Raw genomic sequence first — 19,426 nt, 5'->3', positions numbered from 1 at the left:
GAAAATATTTCAAATAAATACTCTCCGGCCCGCTTCACGTGAGTTCCTATACATCTTAAATGGAAAACATATTCTGCTTTGATTAGATAAAAGAATGCTCATCAAGTAACCACCAGTTACCACCAGTAACCGGTTTTCCATTAAACAAATACATAATCTGGATTACTACATCACCTTAGCATCAAATATTACATTTCTTGCCCTAAGATGTGCCTTTTTTGTGTGAAAGGGAAAGCGTACAAAGAGGGGGTGGGCTTGAGTGGAGGACATGCGCACATAGAAGATGCAGGTCATCCGATCAAAAGGGTCATTCCGCGCAGTGTATCCTCCTGTACGCCCCTGGTCAGCATCAGGAGCATGAGGGTTCCATGCATAAGGGGCTTCTCTGTGTGGCATCACAAGTGACCCAGATTGCATAAAGGCACTTTATCTCTGCAAGGAGGTAGGCGCAAGATTGCAAACGGGGTATGGTTGAACCACAAGCCGCTTCATAGTCATTTGTTTTGTCACCCCTCCCTGCGTCTCTACAACCAAGTCTTTAGGAGCGCAGTATGATATACCACATTATCAATTATTTAAACACAAAAAATGTCTGCCTTCATTCTGGTAAGTCCTCCAGTGATAACCTAAAAAACACAAGCAGGCACTTCTTTTATACTCAAAACCAAAACAAACCAACAAACTGCACTGCTTGGAACGGTGCCTCTTTAAAACATAAATACATTCATTTCGTCTAACAAATTAGCACAACTCTCAAGGACCAACTAAATTATATTTTTATTGGACGTGTTCGGTTTAAGTAGGCCTGTCCCCGTTCATAATTCGAATCTCTCGACAAATACTACTGATTCGAGGTAAAAAAAACTTAATTCTGCTGCCATCACTATTTATTTTGTAAACCTCGAGGTGCAGAACACAATACCAATAAAGATTACATAAAGCGAAAATAATTGAAAAGCATCACTCAATGTTCTCAATGACATTCCAAAGTAATTATTGTATAACTAAAGTATTGTGTAAATCAATCTTTCATATTTACTTAAATATCTTTCCCCCGGTTCGGAAGTTATCCTGACATCACATATCCGGTACTTAAGGCACATGCAACAATGAATGGCTCAACTAATGTATCTTACTGTTCTGGTCCATGGTGTGGGTACGGGCAATAAATAAATACAGTTAGAAGGTCGTCTGAAAAATGACCTGTTCATGTAATAAGAGAAGACATTCCCCAAAAGGGCCTTCCTTACACAGCTCTTTCATAGTTTAAATCTAATCAAAGCAAACACAAACCAACGTGAGCCTCAATACCCAGCAATTAACTTTGAGCCTATCCCTTCAGACCTTATGTAAACTCACAATAATGGTTCGCTGCAGCATTACTCACAGGTGAGACAAGTTAGTCAGTCATGACCAAGCTAATTTTAGAGGCTCATAAATTGTCCTTCCCAATTAATGAGTTATGAATTCACCAACAAAACGGCGATTAACTCACACAAAGATTATTTAATTGCAAAAAAGTAGTTATGTATTAGACATTAAATAAATAGAAGCAGAGCCGTGGTGCTAGATGCTCAAAACATGATCATACAGAAAGAAAGTAAACAAACTCCCTACCATATTTGTGGGCCATCGTTAGTCCAATCCTAAGCCATGAGAACTCGAGAAATTTTGTAGCAAAGAACCGAAAAGGATTAGGAATCGTTTTAGCTGAATTTATAGCAGAAAGGTAGGCCAGCAGGACCCACAATACCAAAATTGGAGAAAAGAATAGGCCAAGGAGGGCGTGGCCAAAATGCCAGACAAGTAGGAGCTCCATGCTTCACAGCTCCACCAGCAAGAACTGTGGCCCAACAATCCCCTACGCTCTCCCTCTAGCGCAGACATGTGTGGTGCATCCCAGACCCAGCCGCAAATGGGACGGTTTGTTCAAAACAACAGAGAGGGGAGAAGCGAGTCACTGACACCAGTGGCACGAAAACCACATGGCGGTTGTGCGGAGCCACCTTCCCAGGAAACTGGAGCAGATCCGCTGCATGACACTGTGGCCCACATACTTGTAGCGGTCGCTCACCGCAGTCTCGCCCCAAACTTAGTTAGATATCCAGCACCCACTGCGCCGCTACTAGAAACCCGCGGCGATTCCCTGGACAGCCAGAGAAGGGACAGACCTGACACATGAGGAGCGCGGACTGCCATATCCGCCGCAAGACGCTGGGCACAAATGGGTCAAAGGCCGTGACCGCACTGAAGAGGCGCAGCACTGCGTGCCACCGATTGGGATCACAGAGCTACTGTCTTCCTTCACCAGAGCGGGTGCAAATCCTTATCGGCAGGCAAACAGCCCAGACAGTGTCTTTCATAGTCAACTATGGCACAAAGTCCTGCACGCATATCAGCTGTGTCAGCGGACTCAACTCAGCTGCCCACAGATCATGAGTATCTGGCCCTACATCTGCCAGCACGTCGAATATGGCACTCCAATTCCTGATGCCCAAGAGTCCCCGCTGCCGGGGAACACACTGGAGGGGACCATAACAGGGAAAAACTGATCCTGTGTGGGGACTACACTCAAGAGGCGTAGGTCCTCTGGGTCTAGAGAGTCAAGAAGCGTGATCAGACGATATTTCGCCGTAACTACAGGAGCAAGCTCCCCCACTGCTTTGGACCGGAGGGGCATGCTAACCCGTTCTGAGAAGGGTCAGGCTCCACAACTGCTGAGAACTCCGACGGGCTAACACCCACGCCACCAACTGCATATAACAGCAAACCGGTCCCTCCTGCCTAGTAATCGTATCCCCCACGCAATGTCCACACACAGAGCTAAAAAGGATGCCTCCCTCAGGGAGCTGTTCCTCAAGACACCAGCTAAGAAAGCGGACACGTGAGACACTACGTCTGTTGAACCAGTTAACACCGAAGTGCAGAATGCCGTACCGGATGGATGTGGAAGGGCCTCCCACCGACGCATACATGGAGGCGCTATTTGGTAGCATCTGAGAAGACATTACGGCTCTCCAAAATGACATCATTACAGAAATCAAAGAGGTGAAGCGTGACATTGAAAAAACTAGGCCACCAGGTGAATACCCTGGAATAAAGCAGTGACACTAAAAAGGAGGAGCTCCATGCTTTCAGGCAGGAGCTGCTGGAGCTCTGAGATCAAAATATGGACCTGTAACTACACCTGGAAGACCTAGAAAACAGATCACATTGCTCCTACATCAGGATCATGGGCGTTCCCCTTCTGCCGGATTCTGGTGACCTGGAAGGATGTGTCACTTGTTTCTTCCTCAACATCCTCGCTGACCTAAAGGACAAAAGAACTTGTGCTGGACCGCACCCACAGAGCCGGCTGTCCATCCACAGCCACCAGGACCACATAAGACATACTCACTTGAATCCACCATTACAAGCATAAAGAGGCCATCATGATGGCAGTAAGCGACCAGCATCCAATCCTCTTTGAAGGTCTGACTCTATCAAGACTTAACACTGCTCATTCTCCAGAGATGCTGCTCGTTCAAAGCAGCCACTCCCTTCTTGGGCAAAAACGGAATCAAGTACAAATAGGCCACTCATTCCGCCTCATTTTTGTATGGAACTATGATGCATGGGTGGCCATGGTCAGCGTTATGGGAGAACCTCAAACAATCCTAGGGTTGGAAGACCTCCTCGAGGAGATAGAACAGCTTGCCCAGATGAGAGACCTTCCATTGTGAAGAAAAAACAACAGAAGGAAATGTTGGGCCTCCAAGAGAAACATACACAAACCAACTGAGGATGAAAGCCACAAAGTACGCTCAGAACTGCCTCAATGCATTCAGAATGGTGACTGAACTTGACCCAATGCACCCACAGCTTTGTCCGTCTGCCGTTATCAGCGTACGACAGATACATCAAAATAGTTATCTGTTCCTGCATCTCTTCTGATACCACAATTGCTACCCATGGAGGATAGGGGCTGCAGTTATACATGCCCAGTACCCGTCCTATTAAGAAGCATGTCTCCATGAACCCCACACACACCTTGTTCTAGGCCAGCATGGGGGGAGCAGTTGACTCACAAATTTCCCTTCTACTTTTCCCCTTCCCACCTAAGGCCATACAGCTCGTTCAACACCATACCCTCTGCCCCAAGGTCGCAGGGATCTTACCCAGGCAACCCCCTCCTTTACATCCCTGGTCTTAAAACAACCCCCTTCTTGCTCTGCCTATGGTTAATTACTCCTTGTGTCTTGGCAACCACTAACCACTCTAAAATAGGAGTCATGTGGCTCTCCCTTCATGCCCCGAAGTTAACCGCCCCAGGGGGAACTGGTGGCTTAACACCATTCTATAACTCAAATCCACACTCTAGGTCAGAGTTACCACCCAACACTTCCTCCAGACCAATGACACACCGACAACCCTAATCTCCTTCTTGTGGAAACTATGAAGACAGTCATCAGAGGAACAATTATACAAATCCTCGCCAGGCTTAATAAGCTTAAAAAGGCCTAATGCTCCATATTAGAGGAACAAGTGTGAACACGCCAACACTCCGGATACTGCAGCATGGACACTGACCTGTAAGCAGCTCAAGGTTCTGGACACAAACAGAGTGGAATATGCCCTCCTCCAACTGAAACAAAAATATTACAAGGGAGGGAAGAGGGCAGGGTGGCTCCTCGCTTAGAAGCTTCGAGCCTGCATACCCAAGACTAGAATTGCAGTAATCCACACACAATTGGGCCGGCCCTACATATAGACTCAGAGTGTGCATTGGCCTTTGAGGGATTTTATGTCAATCTCTACACTGCTGGAACAGTAGATCCTTCAGGACACTTGCCGACACGCATAACGAAATTCACAGAGGCAGAAGCTCAAACCCTAGAGGGGGATATCTGCCTTAATGAGGTCCTTTCGGCTATTGCCCACCTACAACCTGGAAAAGCCCCAGGGTTGGATGGCTTTACCCCAAACTTCTACAAAGTATTTGCTGCCCAGCAGGGCTCACTCCTCACATGCCTCGATAACTCCTTTGCGGACACAGGGTCGCTCACCGACACCATGAGAGAGGCGTTAATTACTGTGATCCCCAAACCCGGGAAAGAACCCACACGGTTATCCTCCTACAGCCCTATCTCTCTCTCGAACATAGATGCCAAATTATTCACAGATGTCCGGCATCGTGCCTAAATCCGATTATGCAGGGTCGGATTGACCCGGACCAGGTGGGATTCATAGCAGCGATGGAGTAGTTTCTGTCCTGTAACTCCAGTTCTGTAGTAGGGGTATCTCTGTTATAGTCATAATCTAGTGAATAGTCCCGCCCATGTGCGTGGACCCCGGAGCAATCAAAAATAATCTCTTACAGTGTCAAAAAATGCAGAAAATGCATAGACACTTAAGAGAGAATTTAAAGACAGATAATGCAGCCAAAAAGGCTACACTGTCCAGTACTTCAACTAGAAATTCCACCATAAAATCCACAAAACAGCAAAGCCTGTACAGATTTCCCTTGCTTAACAGCAAAATCCCTCAGGAATGATAGAGAGAAGAACCTGGACAGACAAGCCCCATAGGCTGCCATTATGTGGCTTAATTAGGATACTGTGCCTTTAAGGAACCTTCCAGAACCTTCTCTCAGTATCCCAGAATGCATAGCAGGTCCAACTTAGCCTCAGTTCTTTTTGAAGGCGCAGAAAAACGCCAGACCTGTAGCATTATGATCATGAACAACACTCCACCGGGGAGGCGGGAGGGCGCTTATGACTATAACAGAGATACCCCTACTACAGAACTGGAGTTACAGGACAGAAACTACTCCTTCTGTAGTAGGGGATCTCTGTGTATAGTCATAATCTAGTGAATAGAATGGCAAGCCCATCCCCACACCAAGCGGCGGTGGAGAATAAAATAACGCCACTACTGTGCGAACAGATTCCGCAGCGAAGCCTGCCCAACCTGAGCGTCTGCCCTGGCATCAGTGTCCAGGCAGTAATGCTTAGCAAAGGTATGGACCGACTTCCAAGTGGCCGCCTTGCAGATCTCTGCAATGGGAACATTACGGAGCATAGCTGTCGTAGCAGCCTTGCCCCTGGTGGAATGAGCCTTAGGTTTGCCCCCTAAGGTCTTATTAGCTTTGCAGTAACACAACTGAATGCAGGACACAATCCACCTAGAGATGGACTGTTTAGAGGTAGCAAGACCCGTCCTGACTGAGCCATAATTGATGAACAATTGGTCTGACCTACGAATATCTTTAGTCTTATCAAGATAAAACTTCAGCACCCTCCGCACATCCAGGGAATGTAAAGACCGTTCCGCCGGAGATGAAGGATTCTGAAAGAACGTAGGCAAAGTGATAGTCTGATTGATATGAAAATCAGAAACAACCTTGGGAAGAAACTTAGGGTGAGTACGCATAACAACTTTAGCATTATGAAATACAGTATAAGGTTCTTGGCAACACAATGCCTGAATCTCACTCACCCTGCGGGCCGATGTAATGGCCACGAGGAACGCCGCCTTCCAGGACAGGTGCTGCAACGAAGCCTTATGAATGGGTTCAAAAGGCTCCTTCATCAATCTGGACAGCACCACATTCAAGTCCCACGAAGGCGAAGGAAGCCTGACAGGAGGGAACACTTTCTTCAAGCCTTCCAAAAAATCTTTGATCACAGGGATCTGGAAAAAGGAAGTCTGTGAAGGGCCTTTCCTGTAGGCAGTCAAAGCAGCCAGATGAACCTTAATGGAATGGACATTAAGGCCCGACTGCGCCAGATGAAGCAGATATGGAAGGATGACATCTTCCTTGCATGACGTAGGGTCATAGTTCTTAGACTTGCACCAGATGCAAAACCTCTTCCACTTGTAAGCATAGGAAGTCCTAGTGGAAGGTCGCTTAGCCTCCTTCAGTATGCCCATACAATCCTCTGGGAGATTCAGATGGCCATATTGCACTATTTCAGGAGCCATGCCGCCAAACTCAAAGACGAGAGGTTGGGGTGCACCATCCGCCCCCCGAACTTCGTGAGAAGGTCCGGCCTGCACGGCAGCTTCATGTGAGGAAGGAGAGATCGGTGAAGCAGGTCCGTGAACCACCACTGTCTGGGCCATTCCGGGGCAATCAGAATCATTCTCGCCCTGGATTGAGACAGCTTGATGAGAACCGCCGGAATCAGGGGAATTGGTGGAAAAGCGTACAGAAAGCTGTTCGACCAGTTGATCCATAACGCGTTCCCCAGCGTCCCTGGCTGGTAGTACCTGGAGGCGAAGCCTCGGCATTTGCTGTTTTCGGCGGTGGCAAACAGATCTACGTCTGGAGTTCCCCACCTTGCGAAGACTTCTCCTAGTACTTCGTCGTTTATGACCCATTCGTGGTTTTCCTGCACGATTCTGCTCAGTTCGTCTGCCTGAACATTCTGCACACCTGGCAGATGGGTGGCCGTTATCGACAGTCCTCGAGCCAGAAGCCAGTGCCAGATCGCCTGCGCCTCCTGCGACAGAGTGCGCGATCTCGAACCCCCCTGCTTGTTGAGGTAATACATCGTTGTCGTGTTGTCCGTCTGAACAAGCAGAGAGTTGGTCTGAAAGGACGGATGAAAGGCCTTCAGTGCCAAGTGAACCGCTCTCAGTTCCAGGAAATTGATGTGGTACGTGGACTCCGTCGGGGACCACGTCCCTTGAATTTGCAGGTCTCCGGAATGCGCCCCCCAACCTTGGAGAGACGCATCCGTCACGATGGTCTGTGTGGGAATGTCCTTGTGGAAGGGAACGCCTCTGAGGAGATTCTCCTTCGAGTACCACCACTTTAGAGACTGAAGAGCATGTAGAGACAGCCGTATCCTGTCGTCCCAAGAACCTCTCCTCTGGTCCCACTGATCCTCCAAGCACTCCTGCAGAGGTCTCATCTGTAGCCGTGCGTGAGGAGTGAGAAAGATGCAAGAGGCCATCGATCCCAGTAGAGAAGACACCGTCCTCACAGTCGTAGACGGAGTTTTCATGAGAGCCTGAGCCTTCCGAACGAGTGATAAACGTCGCTCTTCCGAAGGAGACACGCTTGCTGACAGCGTATTGATGGAGGCCCCCAAGTACTGGATGCACTGTACCGGAATCGGGACCGACTTGGACATGTTGATGTGCAACCCCAGCTTGTTCAAGAGAACGCACGTCTTCTGGAAGTGTGCCTGAGCTTCCGAGAAGGAGGAGGCTTTGATCAACCAATCGTCCAGGTACGGGTAGACAAACACCTTGTTCTTCCTCAGGTGTGCCGCTACCACTGCCATACATTTTGAGAATGTCCTGGGTGCAGACTTCAGTCCGAAGGGTAGCACCGTGTATTGATAATGATTGGTGCCGACTTGAAAGCGCAGAAATTTCCTGTGTTTGCATGCAATGGGCACGTGGAAGTATGCGTCCTGTAGATCTATGGCACACATCCAGTCTCCTCGTTGCAGCTGAGGGTAGATCTGATGCAACGACAGCATGCGAAACTTTTCTCTGCGAATCCACTTGTTTGCCTGCCGCAAATCCAGAATGGGCCTGAACTCGTTTCTGTCCTTCTTGCGGACAAGAAAGAACCGAGAGTACAGACCTCTTCCTCTTTGAGACAGAGGTACGTCTTCGATCGCCCTTTTCCTTAGCAGAATGTCCGCCTCCGCCTGAAGCTCGCGCAGTTGATACTGCGAGCTGACGGGAGGAATCGATGGAGGAGGGCTGGTGAAACGTAGACTGTATCCATTGCAAACAATATTCAGCACCCACTTGTCCTGAGTAATTTTTCTCCACTCTGCCAGAAAAAATTGAACGCTTCCCCCCACCGGAGCGGGTAACGGACGAGGGGGAAGTAACAGCTCAGGGACGGGACCCGGCCGGGCCCTTGGTCGCGGTAGAGGACTGTTGACGACCTCTACCACCCTGTCGCTTCTGGAAGGGCCGCCTGTACTGCTGCTGCTGCTGCTGCTGTTGATGTTGTCCAGCAGACTGACCCCTTCCACGACCCTGCGACCCAAACCGACGTTGGTACTGTCGGAAGGGTTTCTTTTCCTTGGGCTTCTCCAAGCCCACTGCCGTCAGGGTCTCCGCCTCGGCCTTCATCCTGGCCATCTCATCATCCGCGTGTTTCCCGAAGAGGGTATCTCCGGAAAACGGGAGATTCGCCACGCGTTGCTGCGCCTCCGGTTTCAAGGACGTCAACCTGAGCCAAGCGTGGCGCCTCTGGTGAATCCCGTGGCAATATCCGTGCGCGGACAGCAAAGATATGTCCGCAGCGGCGCCGATGGCCTGATTAGAGACCAGCATCCCCTCCTTGACGATCTCCACAAAGTCCTCCTTGCGGTCTCGAGGGACAAGGTCTGCGAACTGCTCCATCGAGTCCCACAGGGACCGGTCGTAACGTCCCAGCAAAGCCGAGTCACTGGCAGCCTTCATGGACGAGGCGGATGTCCCACACGCCTTGCGACCAGCGGAATCGATCCAACGGCTCTCCTTGTCCGGAGGAACCGTGGACGCAGGGGAGGTGGCATGAAGCTTCCGTGCAGCAGTCACGATGACCGAATCCGGTACCGGGTCCTTCCTCAAGAAGGCTGGGTCTGAGTCCGGAGCCCTGTACTTTTTTAGGATCCTGGAAGGTACAGACTTCACCGTCGCCGGCGTCAGGAATAGCTGTTCGGCGGGCTCAAGGAGCCCCGGCACCAGAGGTAACAGGGGGCGAGACAAGTGCCTTTTGTGTAATGTCTCAAATATCACCGAGGTAGAAGCCGTAGGTGCTTCAACCTCAATGCCCAACTTCGCCGCTCCACGCAGGAGAACCTCCTGGAATGTGCTTATATCGTCTATCGGAGACACCCTAGTCTCCGGCGAATCGGACAGCGTGGGCGAGTAGGAACGGGTCCCAGATGGAGAACGTGACCTGGACCGACGTCTCTTGTGATGACGCCTGGATCGTGAGGAAGATCCACGGCCACTCCTTGATCTGTCCCGTCTCCCCGAGCGAGACCTAGACCTCTTGGGCCTCGGACGCTCCTTCGGCCTCCCAGGGTCAGGAGTCCTAGGCTTCTTAGGAGTCTTCTTCGGAGGCGTCGGAAACTTAGGCATCGACACCGCCCTCGGTTGGACCGGGGGTGGAGGAGCAACCGGACGCGGTTTCCGCGGAGCCGGCTTCGGAGGTGGGGTAGGGGCCTTCGGAGGCGGGCCCTTCGGCACAGCAGGCCGCGAAGGAGGCGTAGAAGGCTTCATCGGAGTATCCACCCCGGAATGCGCCGTTCCCGGCGAGCCACCCTCTCTTCCGGAGCGTGGGGAGCCCCCCACAGCCCTGGGCCTGTCCTTAGGACCTCCAGACGTTGAAGACCGGTGTCCAGACGACGACCGATGTCCCCTCGACGTCGAACGGTCCTTCGGCGTCGACCGAATCACACTTCTCGACGTCGAACCGTGTCTCCGTCTCGACGTCGACCCCGACCAGATCGACGAGCCACGGAACCTCGACGACGGGCGATGGTGCCTCGACGGCGACCTCGACCTCTTCGCCGGCCTCGACGTCGACTTCTTGGATCGCCTCGACGTCGACACTTTGGACCTTCTCGACGTCGACCTCTCAGACCTTCTCGACGTCGATCTCCTTGACCGTCTCGACGTCGGTCTTTTGGAATGCTTCGACGTCGACCTCTTCGGCGCCGGAGACGCCTTCCGTCTCGACGGCGACCTCGACGACGAGGATCCCCTCGACGACGATGTCCTCGACGGCGAACGGCGGTGTCGCCTCGACGGCGAGCGCCGACGCCGGGCCCTCCGATGTCGGCCACTCGACGCCGACAGCGACGACGAGGATATCGACACCGGCTTCGACGGCGGCCGGAACACGTTCCTCGACGTCGACGGGCGACGTTTTCTCGACCCAGAGCCCTGGGGAGACCTGGAACTGGCCGTTGACCGTCCCCTCGACGTCGTGGTCAGCGCAACTGACCCAGACGGAGACCTTGGGCGAGGGCTGGTCTTCCTGCCCCTGGGGAGCCCCCCAGAGGCCTCAGCATGGGCAGAAGGAGCCCCTCCTGACCCACCTCGTGCCTTCAACTTTCTCTCCTCAAGTCCCTGAAGCCTGATCTTCTTCCTCTCCTTCAGGGTCCTTCCAGAGAAGCTTCTGCAGATCACACACTCCTCAGGAATGTGGGAAGAGGGAAGGCAGAGAATACAGACCTCATGGGAGTCTGACCTGGCCTTCTTTCTTGAGCACTCAGGGCATTTGTCGAATAATGCAGGCATTATGGACAAAAAAGAGTGCAGAAACACAGAAAGAAAGTCACCAAAGTACTTTAAAAGTACCAAAAATCGAAATCAGTGTAAAACACTAACAAAAACCCTTGAAAAGGGAGAGCTCAATGCTCCAGGGTCCTGCTTGCAGGAGCCGGAAAAAAGAACTGAGGCTAAGTTGGACCTGCTATGCATTCTGGGATACTGAGAGAAGGTTCTGGAAGGTTCCTTAAAGGCACAGTATCCTAATTAAGCCACATAATGGCAGCCTATGGGGCTTGTCTGTCCAGGTTCTTCTCTCTATCATTCCTGAGGGATTTTGCTGTTAAGCAAGGGAAATCTGTACAGGCTTTGCTGTTTTGTGGATTTTATGGTGGAATTTCTAGTTGAAGTACTGGACAGTGTAGCCTTTTTGGCTGCATTATCTGTCTTTAAATTCTCTCTTAAGTGTCTATGCATTTTCTGCATTTTTTGACACTGTAAGAGATTATTTTTGATTGCTCCGGGGTCCACGCACATGGGCGGGACTATTCACTAGATTATGACTATACACAGAGATCCCCTACTACAGAAGCTGCAGTGACAACACCAAGCGCCTACTACACCTCATAGACAAAGACCACTGTTCCTGGATCCCGGCACTTCTCTTTCCACTGGACGCCGAACAGGCATTTAGCGAAGTACACTGGTCATTCTTAAGGTTGATACTTGAAGTGGACCTGGGCCCATGTTTTCGCACATGGGTGAAATGTAAATATACCAGCCCCATGGCCTGGTTGACAGGTAACAGCTGGACTACGCACACCTTTACCATCGCCAGAGGCATGAGGCAGGGTTGCCTACTTTCTCCACTCCTTTTGATACTCTACAAGGAGCCACTCTTGTATCATATTCAAACCAGCCCAAAGATTAATTAGGGTGCCAGGAACACAAGCTAGTACTGTACACCAATGGCATGTATCATAGTGACCCTTACACAACCACTCTCATACTTGCCTGCCCAGTTGAGGGAGCTGGAGAGCTTTGGCTCAGTGGTCTGATTAAAAACAAATTATATTACTCTGCACTCCAAAGAGATACCACAGAAGCAATCAAGTATTCAAAATGGGAAAATCATATAATACAAGTCAGCTATTCATGTTTCAGTAGAACATAATGGAGGAGTCCCATATATGATTACTGTTCTCTTCTTTATTGTTCATCTTCTTATCAAAACATTTTTTGTTGCAGTCCTAGCCAACGTGTTTCGTCCCACCTGGGACTTCTTCGCAGCTACAAACATACGCACAAATATTTTACAATATCTCATACAATATTAAAACCACTGGAAAACAACAATCTACTGTAAAAGGTTTGAACAACCAAACAATCTTTACTGATTTACATGAATATTCATATACGTCACTACATTAAAAGTACCCAAGAAATGGCCAACACTTCAAAAAACCCATTTTGGATCATGTGTAATAGATTATCAACAATTGCATAATGGCATCATCACAAATTGGCCTATAAAATCAAACCAACTACATGAACAACCTCTATATTGCACAAAAAATGTGTAATGCACAGGAGAGACCAGATACATCCCTTATGAAAATAAGGGAAAGTAAGCATTTATAGTAACTCAAATCATATTCCATTCACAAATCGTTCCTTTCTGGTAAGGCTGTGGGCCCAGATGGGATACCTTTAGAATTTTATAGGACATTCCGGCAAGCACTTCAAACTGAGTTTGAGTCTTTATTCCAATTAGCCCAAAAGGGTCAGACGCCCGAGTCTTGACGGAAGACTACCATAGTAGTCTTTAAGAAAAAAGAGAAACCTGAGCTCAGCCCATCATCTTATAGGTCTATTTCGTTGATTAGTGCTGATTGTAAGATCTCTATTAAAAAATGATTGCCTCAAGACTGGGTAAGGTCATCACTCCATTGGTGTCTATTCACCAACATGGGTTTATCCCTGGTCGGGATACAAAGGATATTGTTAGGCGTGCTATCGCCCTTTTTGATTGGGCTCAGGCCACGGAATCACCACTGGGGATGATCCTGTTGGACGCAAATAAAGCGTTGTTCAACAGGGTCCACTGGAGGTTTCTGTGGTCTGTCCTACAATAGAGGGGATTGTCTCTCAAATGTGTCCAATCAATTCAGGCATTTTATCTATTACCTGAAGCTTGAATTCGTATTTCCGGAAAATAATCAAAATCATTTGGTATAAGCAGAGGCACTAGGCTATATATTTACCCTTTCCTAAAAAAATTGGACGCAAATATGAATATTAAAGCAGTAAAGGTTAACAATGCTAAATATAAAAAATTGGCGAATGCTGATGACATTGCGATATTTACGATTGACGTAAGATCAGCTCTCCCAGTAGTGAAGGATTTTGCTGAACAATTTGGTACTGTTTCGGGGTACAAATTAAATATCGATAAGACGCAGATTTTGCGTGAGGATACTCGGTTCCTGGTAGATATCTCAATCGTTCCAGTGGCTACCTATCTGGGGGTTAAGATCACAGCAGCAGTGGATTGCATACCGGAGATAAATATTCTGCCAGTGATTGGAACTGTCAACAAGACACTGGAGAGATTAGATTACCTACATTTATCAATGCATGGACGCAGCAATGTTATTAAAATGTCAATTTTCCCCCAAAAATGTATATTTGTTTCAGACTATACCACTAAAAATTCTGGCATTTTTATTGCAAAAGACGAAAGAGTTTGCTTTAGATTTTTATGGGGTTATCGCAGATCTAGAAGGGCAAGTAAATGGATGATTCTTCCCAGATCGAGGGGTGGATGGGGTGTTCCCAGTTTTCTTTTGTATCACTGGGCAGCACTCTTACAACATATAGGGATACTTGTGGTAGGGGATAAGGCAGAAGTTCCAGTAGCAGCTAGACCAACCATATAAGAAATAGTGCTTGGGAATGATGCTAAACCAAGTTTAGTCAAATGTTTAGAGCAGAGTTACTATAAAAAGACCAAATTTAAGATAATTCAGTCGGTTTATAAAATTTTGAGGAAGATACGACGTCGGCTTAGGATCTCAAACATTAATGCTCAAACAATAATGCATACACCATATTCTTGGCTTGCGGTCTTTTACCGCCAATATTTCAAGACCAAATTACTTTCAGTTGGGGGAATGTAGGAATTAATGCTCTGGGGGATGTTTGTAGCGATGGTCAAATAGTCTCATGAATTTACAAGAGAAGTATGGTCTCTCTAGCAGAGTTTTTTAAGTTTCTGCAGATTAGGAGCTTCCTGGACAAAATCACGCAAGGGCTGAATGTAAATATGGGAAAAATCGCTTTGGTGGAAACAATACGGAATAGATCTTGAATCGGGAAAATATACCATTGGAAGGTTCCCTTGATGATAAGAGCATTCAGAATGCTAGATGGGAGAGAAAGTTTGGAAAGGAACGAGTGGATTTAGAGGGGTCATTAGAATTAGCTAACCAGATTTTAATAACTGGTAGCTTGAGGACCCAACATTTTATGTCTGTTTGTGACTTATACTATACTCCTGCAAAGGTTTCTAAATAGGGGAGCTCACAGGGTAGCTCATGCAGCAGATGTGGCATATGGGCTGCTGATGCCATACATATGTTTTTTTGCTTGTCCTAGCCTAGCTAAATTCCTACAGGACATCGAATCCTTTTTTAACTTGATTCTTGATATCCTGGTAATATTAACAGCAGATTTGATCATTCTGGGTGTAGAATCGAATGAGGAGGGAAATGCTCGGACAAGGTCTGAGATCGGATGTGTATTTATAGCCATGGCTACTTTGAGATTATGTTTAACTTCTCAGTGGATTAGTCCTGATTCTCCTACGTTCATCAATTGGCACCCTAGGATTTTAGCCATATATAATATGGAATTTGCTGTATATCGGCTGAGAGGGCGTAGGAGACGAGAATTGGAGCAAAAAATATGGGCTCCAATCACTAGACGGTTAGAGTAAATAAGATCTGGTAACCGTTCAAAGCCAATCAATGGTTTTTCCTCTTCTTTTTTGCTTCTTACTCGTTTTGCTCTATTTTATTTCTTTCTTCATACCTAATGGTCTCGTGGGTAGCCTTCCGGAATTGTATCTTGCATTGTTTTGATATGTCTTATGTTTCTTTTCTCTTGCTTTTTACAATCATGTATTAAGACAATATAAATGTGAATGTACTATTTGATGTTGATACTGCCTTGACACTCTGAGACAATTAATACAATGTAAAACATAAAAAAACAAAAGAATCCTTCCTCTCACCTTATTTTCCATTTTATTACAACATACTTGTTCTTAAGATACTTGTTCTAAAACACGTTTCTGTAACTTCTCTTTAGAGTATCGGGTAATATAAATTGGGTTTCATACTTGTATTACCCTATAAGAGGTTTATGGTGACTTATCCCCTTTACTTGTGCACATACCTCCTCTCTAAGTCTGGTTTATAATTAAGTAACTACACTTTTGTGATAAGTGTGGTGTTTGTTGTTTCAGCCACTTTTTGTAAATCATTTGTTGGATTTAAAATAAACATTCAGAAGTCAGAGGCCCTCAGACTTACAATCCCACAGACTAATAAGCTCCACCTGGAACGCCACTTCTCCTTTCCGTGAGCAGACTCCTAGGTCCCTTACTTAGGGCTTAAAATCTGCACCACCCTAGGTGCAATGGTAGAGTGCAATTTTGTGGACGTCTTAACTATAGCAAGGTCCAATCTACAGTCGGTAGGGGACTATCCTGGCTAGGGGACTAGCTGCTGTAAAAATGGGCATTCACCCCAAGCTCCTGTACGTTATGCAGACTCTTCCGGTCGCCCCATCACCAGTCTGTAGACTAAAACAGGTAATAGAGACCTATATATGGGGGAAGGGGGGCAAGAGGCCACTCATTGACAGTAAGAGGGTCTACCTGCTAATGGCAGAGGAAACCTGGGAGTCCTCCACCTCATTCATTTTAATCATGTTGCACAACTACAGTGTATGGTGGAATGGAATAAATCGCTCTTGGATGCGGGGCCAGTATTTTTTAAAAAGAACTTCCAGCCTTATGTTCCTGCCCGCCAGCTCCGCTAAGTACACTCCCACAACCTGGTTGTTCCCAGGTTCAAAAAGTGTGCTTGGGGAGGAGGGGGGAGGGGGGGGCTTTCTGGCCAATATGACCAGACTCTGGAATACATTACCACTGCAGATTAAGAAAGAAAAAATTCTGACTTTTAGGAAGGTCTTAAAGACGTGGCTGTTCAATCTTTGAGCTGGCTCTATCGCCCTTTTCTGTTTTGTGGCGCTACAGTGTCATCAACCACTGGATCAACCAACCTAAGGCCTGACCCCATTTGAGAAAGGTTTGATCACCAAGCAGGATGACGAGGGCCTCCTCAGACATTTAAACAAAACAGCCAACCCCATGAAGTCTCAAGCCCATGAGTGATGAGAAGTAGAGCTGGAATGCTCATTCATGCCTAAGGAATGGACTGACATCCTACATAAAGCACAAATCTCCTCCTGCAGTGCCTCAGGACAGGAAGCCCTACTTAAGGTCACACACTATTGGTGGTATACCCCAGCACGAGTAGCAAAATGGAAAACTGGTAGCTCGGATACCTGTTGGTGCAACTACAGTCAAACAGGCACCATGAAACACCCGCTGTGGCGCTGCCCCAAACCGTACTAGAAAGAGGTGCTCAAAGACATTAAAATTTCTGACAGACATACAAGCCCTGCCCAGCTAAATACTACTAGAATTGCCAAACACACTAACCTACCCCCTGCACTCCAGTAAAGGAAAGTCAATCACGATGGCTCTCTGCACAGCTAAACAAGCCATCACCTCTAAATGGGCACCGACTATACTACCACCTACACAGACTAGTTGCACAAACTATGGGAGGTTACAGGATTAGAACAAAAAAACCCTCACTGGAAACTAGGTTGCCACAATTTGACAAGATGTGGGGTGCATGTATCTGCTTCCTGGCACACGAAACCTGCACACTTTCTTGTCTAATATACCTCTGAATTCCCCTGGCTCACACAAGGCACCCAAGCATGTCTTCCTGTGACAGCAGACAACAACGCTACCCGAGAGCCCGCATGAACCCCACCTCATAACTTCGAGCCCTGTCCAACCAGGCACAAGTAGAGGTGTAGTTTCCTCACCTTTCATTATGGACACTACCTGCTTCCCTCTCCCAAGTTACTCCCTTACCTCATGACTCCCCAGTCTTTCTCTTTTTTCTTTTATCATTGATCCCCCCAGTTACGCCTCACCGACCACTGGATGGAGAAGAGTGTTAAGTGTCATCTCCTAAACCTAAAGTATAGGCTCAAAATTCCCTTTTTGTTACCAGGTTCCCTTTAAGTGAAAGAAAACAGATGAGGTATTAGTCAGGTAGCCCTGCAGTATAAATGACAGTGTTCATGATATTTTAAAGCAGAGACCAAAGCAAATAATATTGTTCAACATCTACCAAATAATTTGCACATCAGTTGGAGCCTGACGGTGTTTGATGGCTCAAGCAGCCAGTAGTCTATATCCATTACATGCCTTCTCGCCTTCTAGCTTCCTACTGCATTTTGTAAGTAAGGCTCATATGAACCCAACTTCAGTCAACGAGCCCGACCTCAGCAAATTGCCAAAACACCACCTATAAAGGTGCTTACAGCAGCTGAGCACTTGTCGCAATGAAGACTCCGTAGCACATTCATCCACGTCTAACTGGGCCCACAGTCCAATGCAGCTCACCTACGTGCCGAACCAGGCCCTTTTGGGTTTCCCAAGAACAGGTTCAGCATCTATAACAGAAAGAGAATCCCTTTCGAGTATGTACTGACTGCGGTGGTACAATGATTGCTGCTAGTGTCAGGATATATGGTTGTTTTGGCAATTCTGTGATGTGTCTGAAGAAATCAGGAACCAACCACAGGGTAACAAAAATACATATTTTTACAGTCAAAATCATGTATCCATCACCATATAACAACAGACCACAAGACGCATACTTAGGTGCACAAAACGTCTCCAAAGAAATTCAGTTGGCAAGACGTTCAATTTAGACGTTTCATTTTTCTGGTTGTATCGTACTACTGTATATGCTTGCTGTCTATTCATTTAGAAGCTGTTTATTAAGCCACAATGTAACCCAAGTATAACATTGTGACACTGGTAATATTGTGAGAGACATATTAGCAGAACAAGCCTACTTCAGAAGAGGGATGTTGATGGCTTCCTTCATTTGAAAAGGTCTGCTTCCTTACACAAGAAAAAAAAACTATTGAAGAGCTAAACCATATGTTGGCAACTCTTCTCCCCACTGGCCTTCTCCTCTTGCAGTGTTTAGAGTATCAACACGTATGAAGTCTTTTAAATGTAATTCAAATATTACAGTGAATGCAACATCAGATTTTTTTTAATCGGATGCCAGACAATGTCCAAATGGTTATGAGGTGCAACTACATAAAACAACAATCTTCTTGCGGTGAATCATACCTCAATTTCTGATCTATTGAAGTGCCAGGACTTGTTGCACATCTCTGATTTGTCTGGCCTAATGAGAAAAGAAATCATAATTCAGCAACTTCCTGTTTGCCCTAGAAATAAAAACGGTTCAGTTCACAGGATTGTACACAATACAAATAGAAAGAATGATCCAGTCATATTTTTAAGAAATGCTTCTCAACCACTCACATTGGACATTTTTCCAACTGTGAGAAACCCTGGTAGAAATAAGGACCGTAAAAGTTACTGACGACCCGAGTTATGATGTCCAACTGGGAACATGGAGTGGGTTGAAACCTTTGCCTTAATTTTGTATTTCCATGACGAATACAGGTTGGCCAAGGATGTGGGGTTTTTGTTAAAGAGAAGTGGGTGCATCTAGGCTCCAATTGTACATTGGTAAAATTGAAAATTAATTAAATATGGCACATTTTGCATGAAACTGCAGAATTACTCCCCACCTTGCTCGAGAGCAATGCTGTTTAACAAATCTTACCCAATATGTGCCAACATCGAGAGGGATTATTTATGTGTGCGAGTAATGTCATATAAACTACACTCGCCTTGTGTGAGGGTGGTAGGGCTTTCGTGAGCATTTTCTCTCCCTCAATGGATAAAAGGTGTCAGAAGGGTGAGGACATACATTTTTCTTAACCTAACCTCATTCGTACGGCCTAGAAG

General features: G+C 47.1%; 1 protein-coding gene across 1 annotated transcript in view; it reads right to left on the bottom strand.

Moving 5' to 3' along the window:
* The window catches only part of LOC144762613 (ribonuclease T2-like), a 155,360-nt gene that overhangs the window by 89,282 nt on the left and 46,652 nt on the right, over positions 1–19,426 (bottom strand). Inside the window, exon 5 of the mRNA XM_078647840.1 lies at positions 18,737–18,794. Coding sequence (XP_078503966.1) covers positions 18,737–18,794 — 58 coding nt within the window. The remainder of the gene's footprint in view (positions 1–18,736; positions 18,795–19,426) is intronic.

Source organism: Lissotriton helveticus, chromosome 6, assembly GCF_964261635.1.
Source record: "Lissotriton helveticus chromosome 6, aLisHel1.1, whole genome shotgun sequence".
Classification (NCBI taxonomy): Eukaryota; Metazoa; Chordata; class Amphibia; order Caudata; family Salamandridae; genus Lissotriton; species Lissotriton helveticus.
Note: the sequence above shows the minus strand (reverse complement) of the source record. Positions and strands in the feature narration are given on the sequence as shown.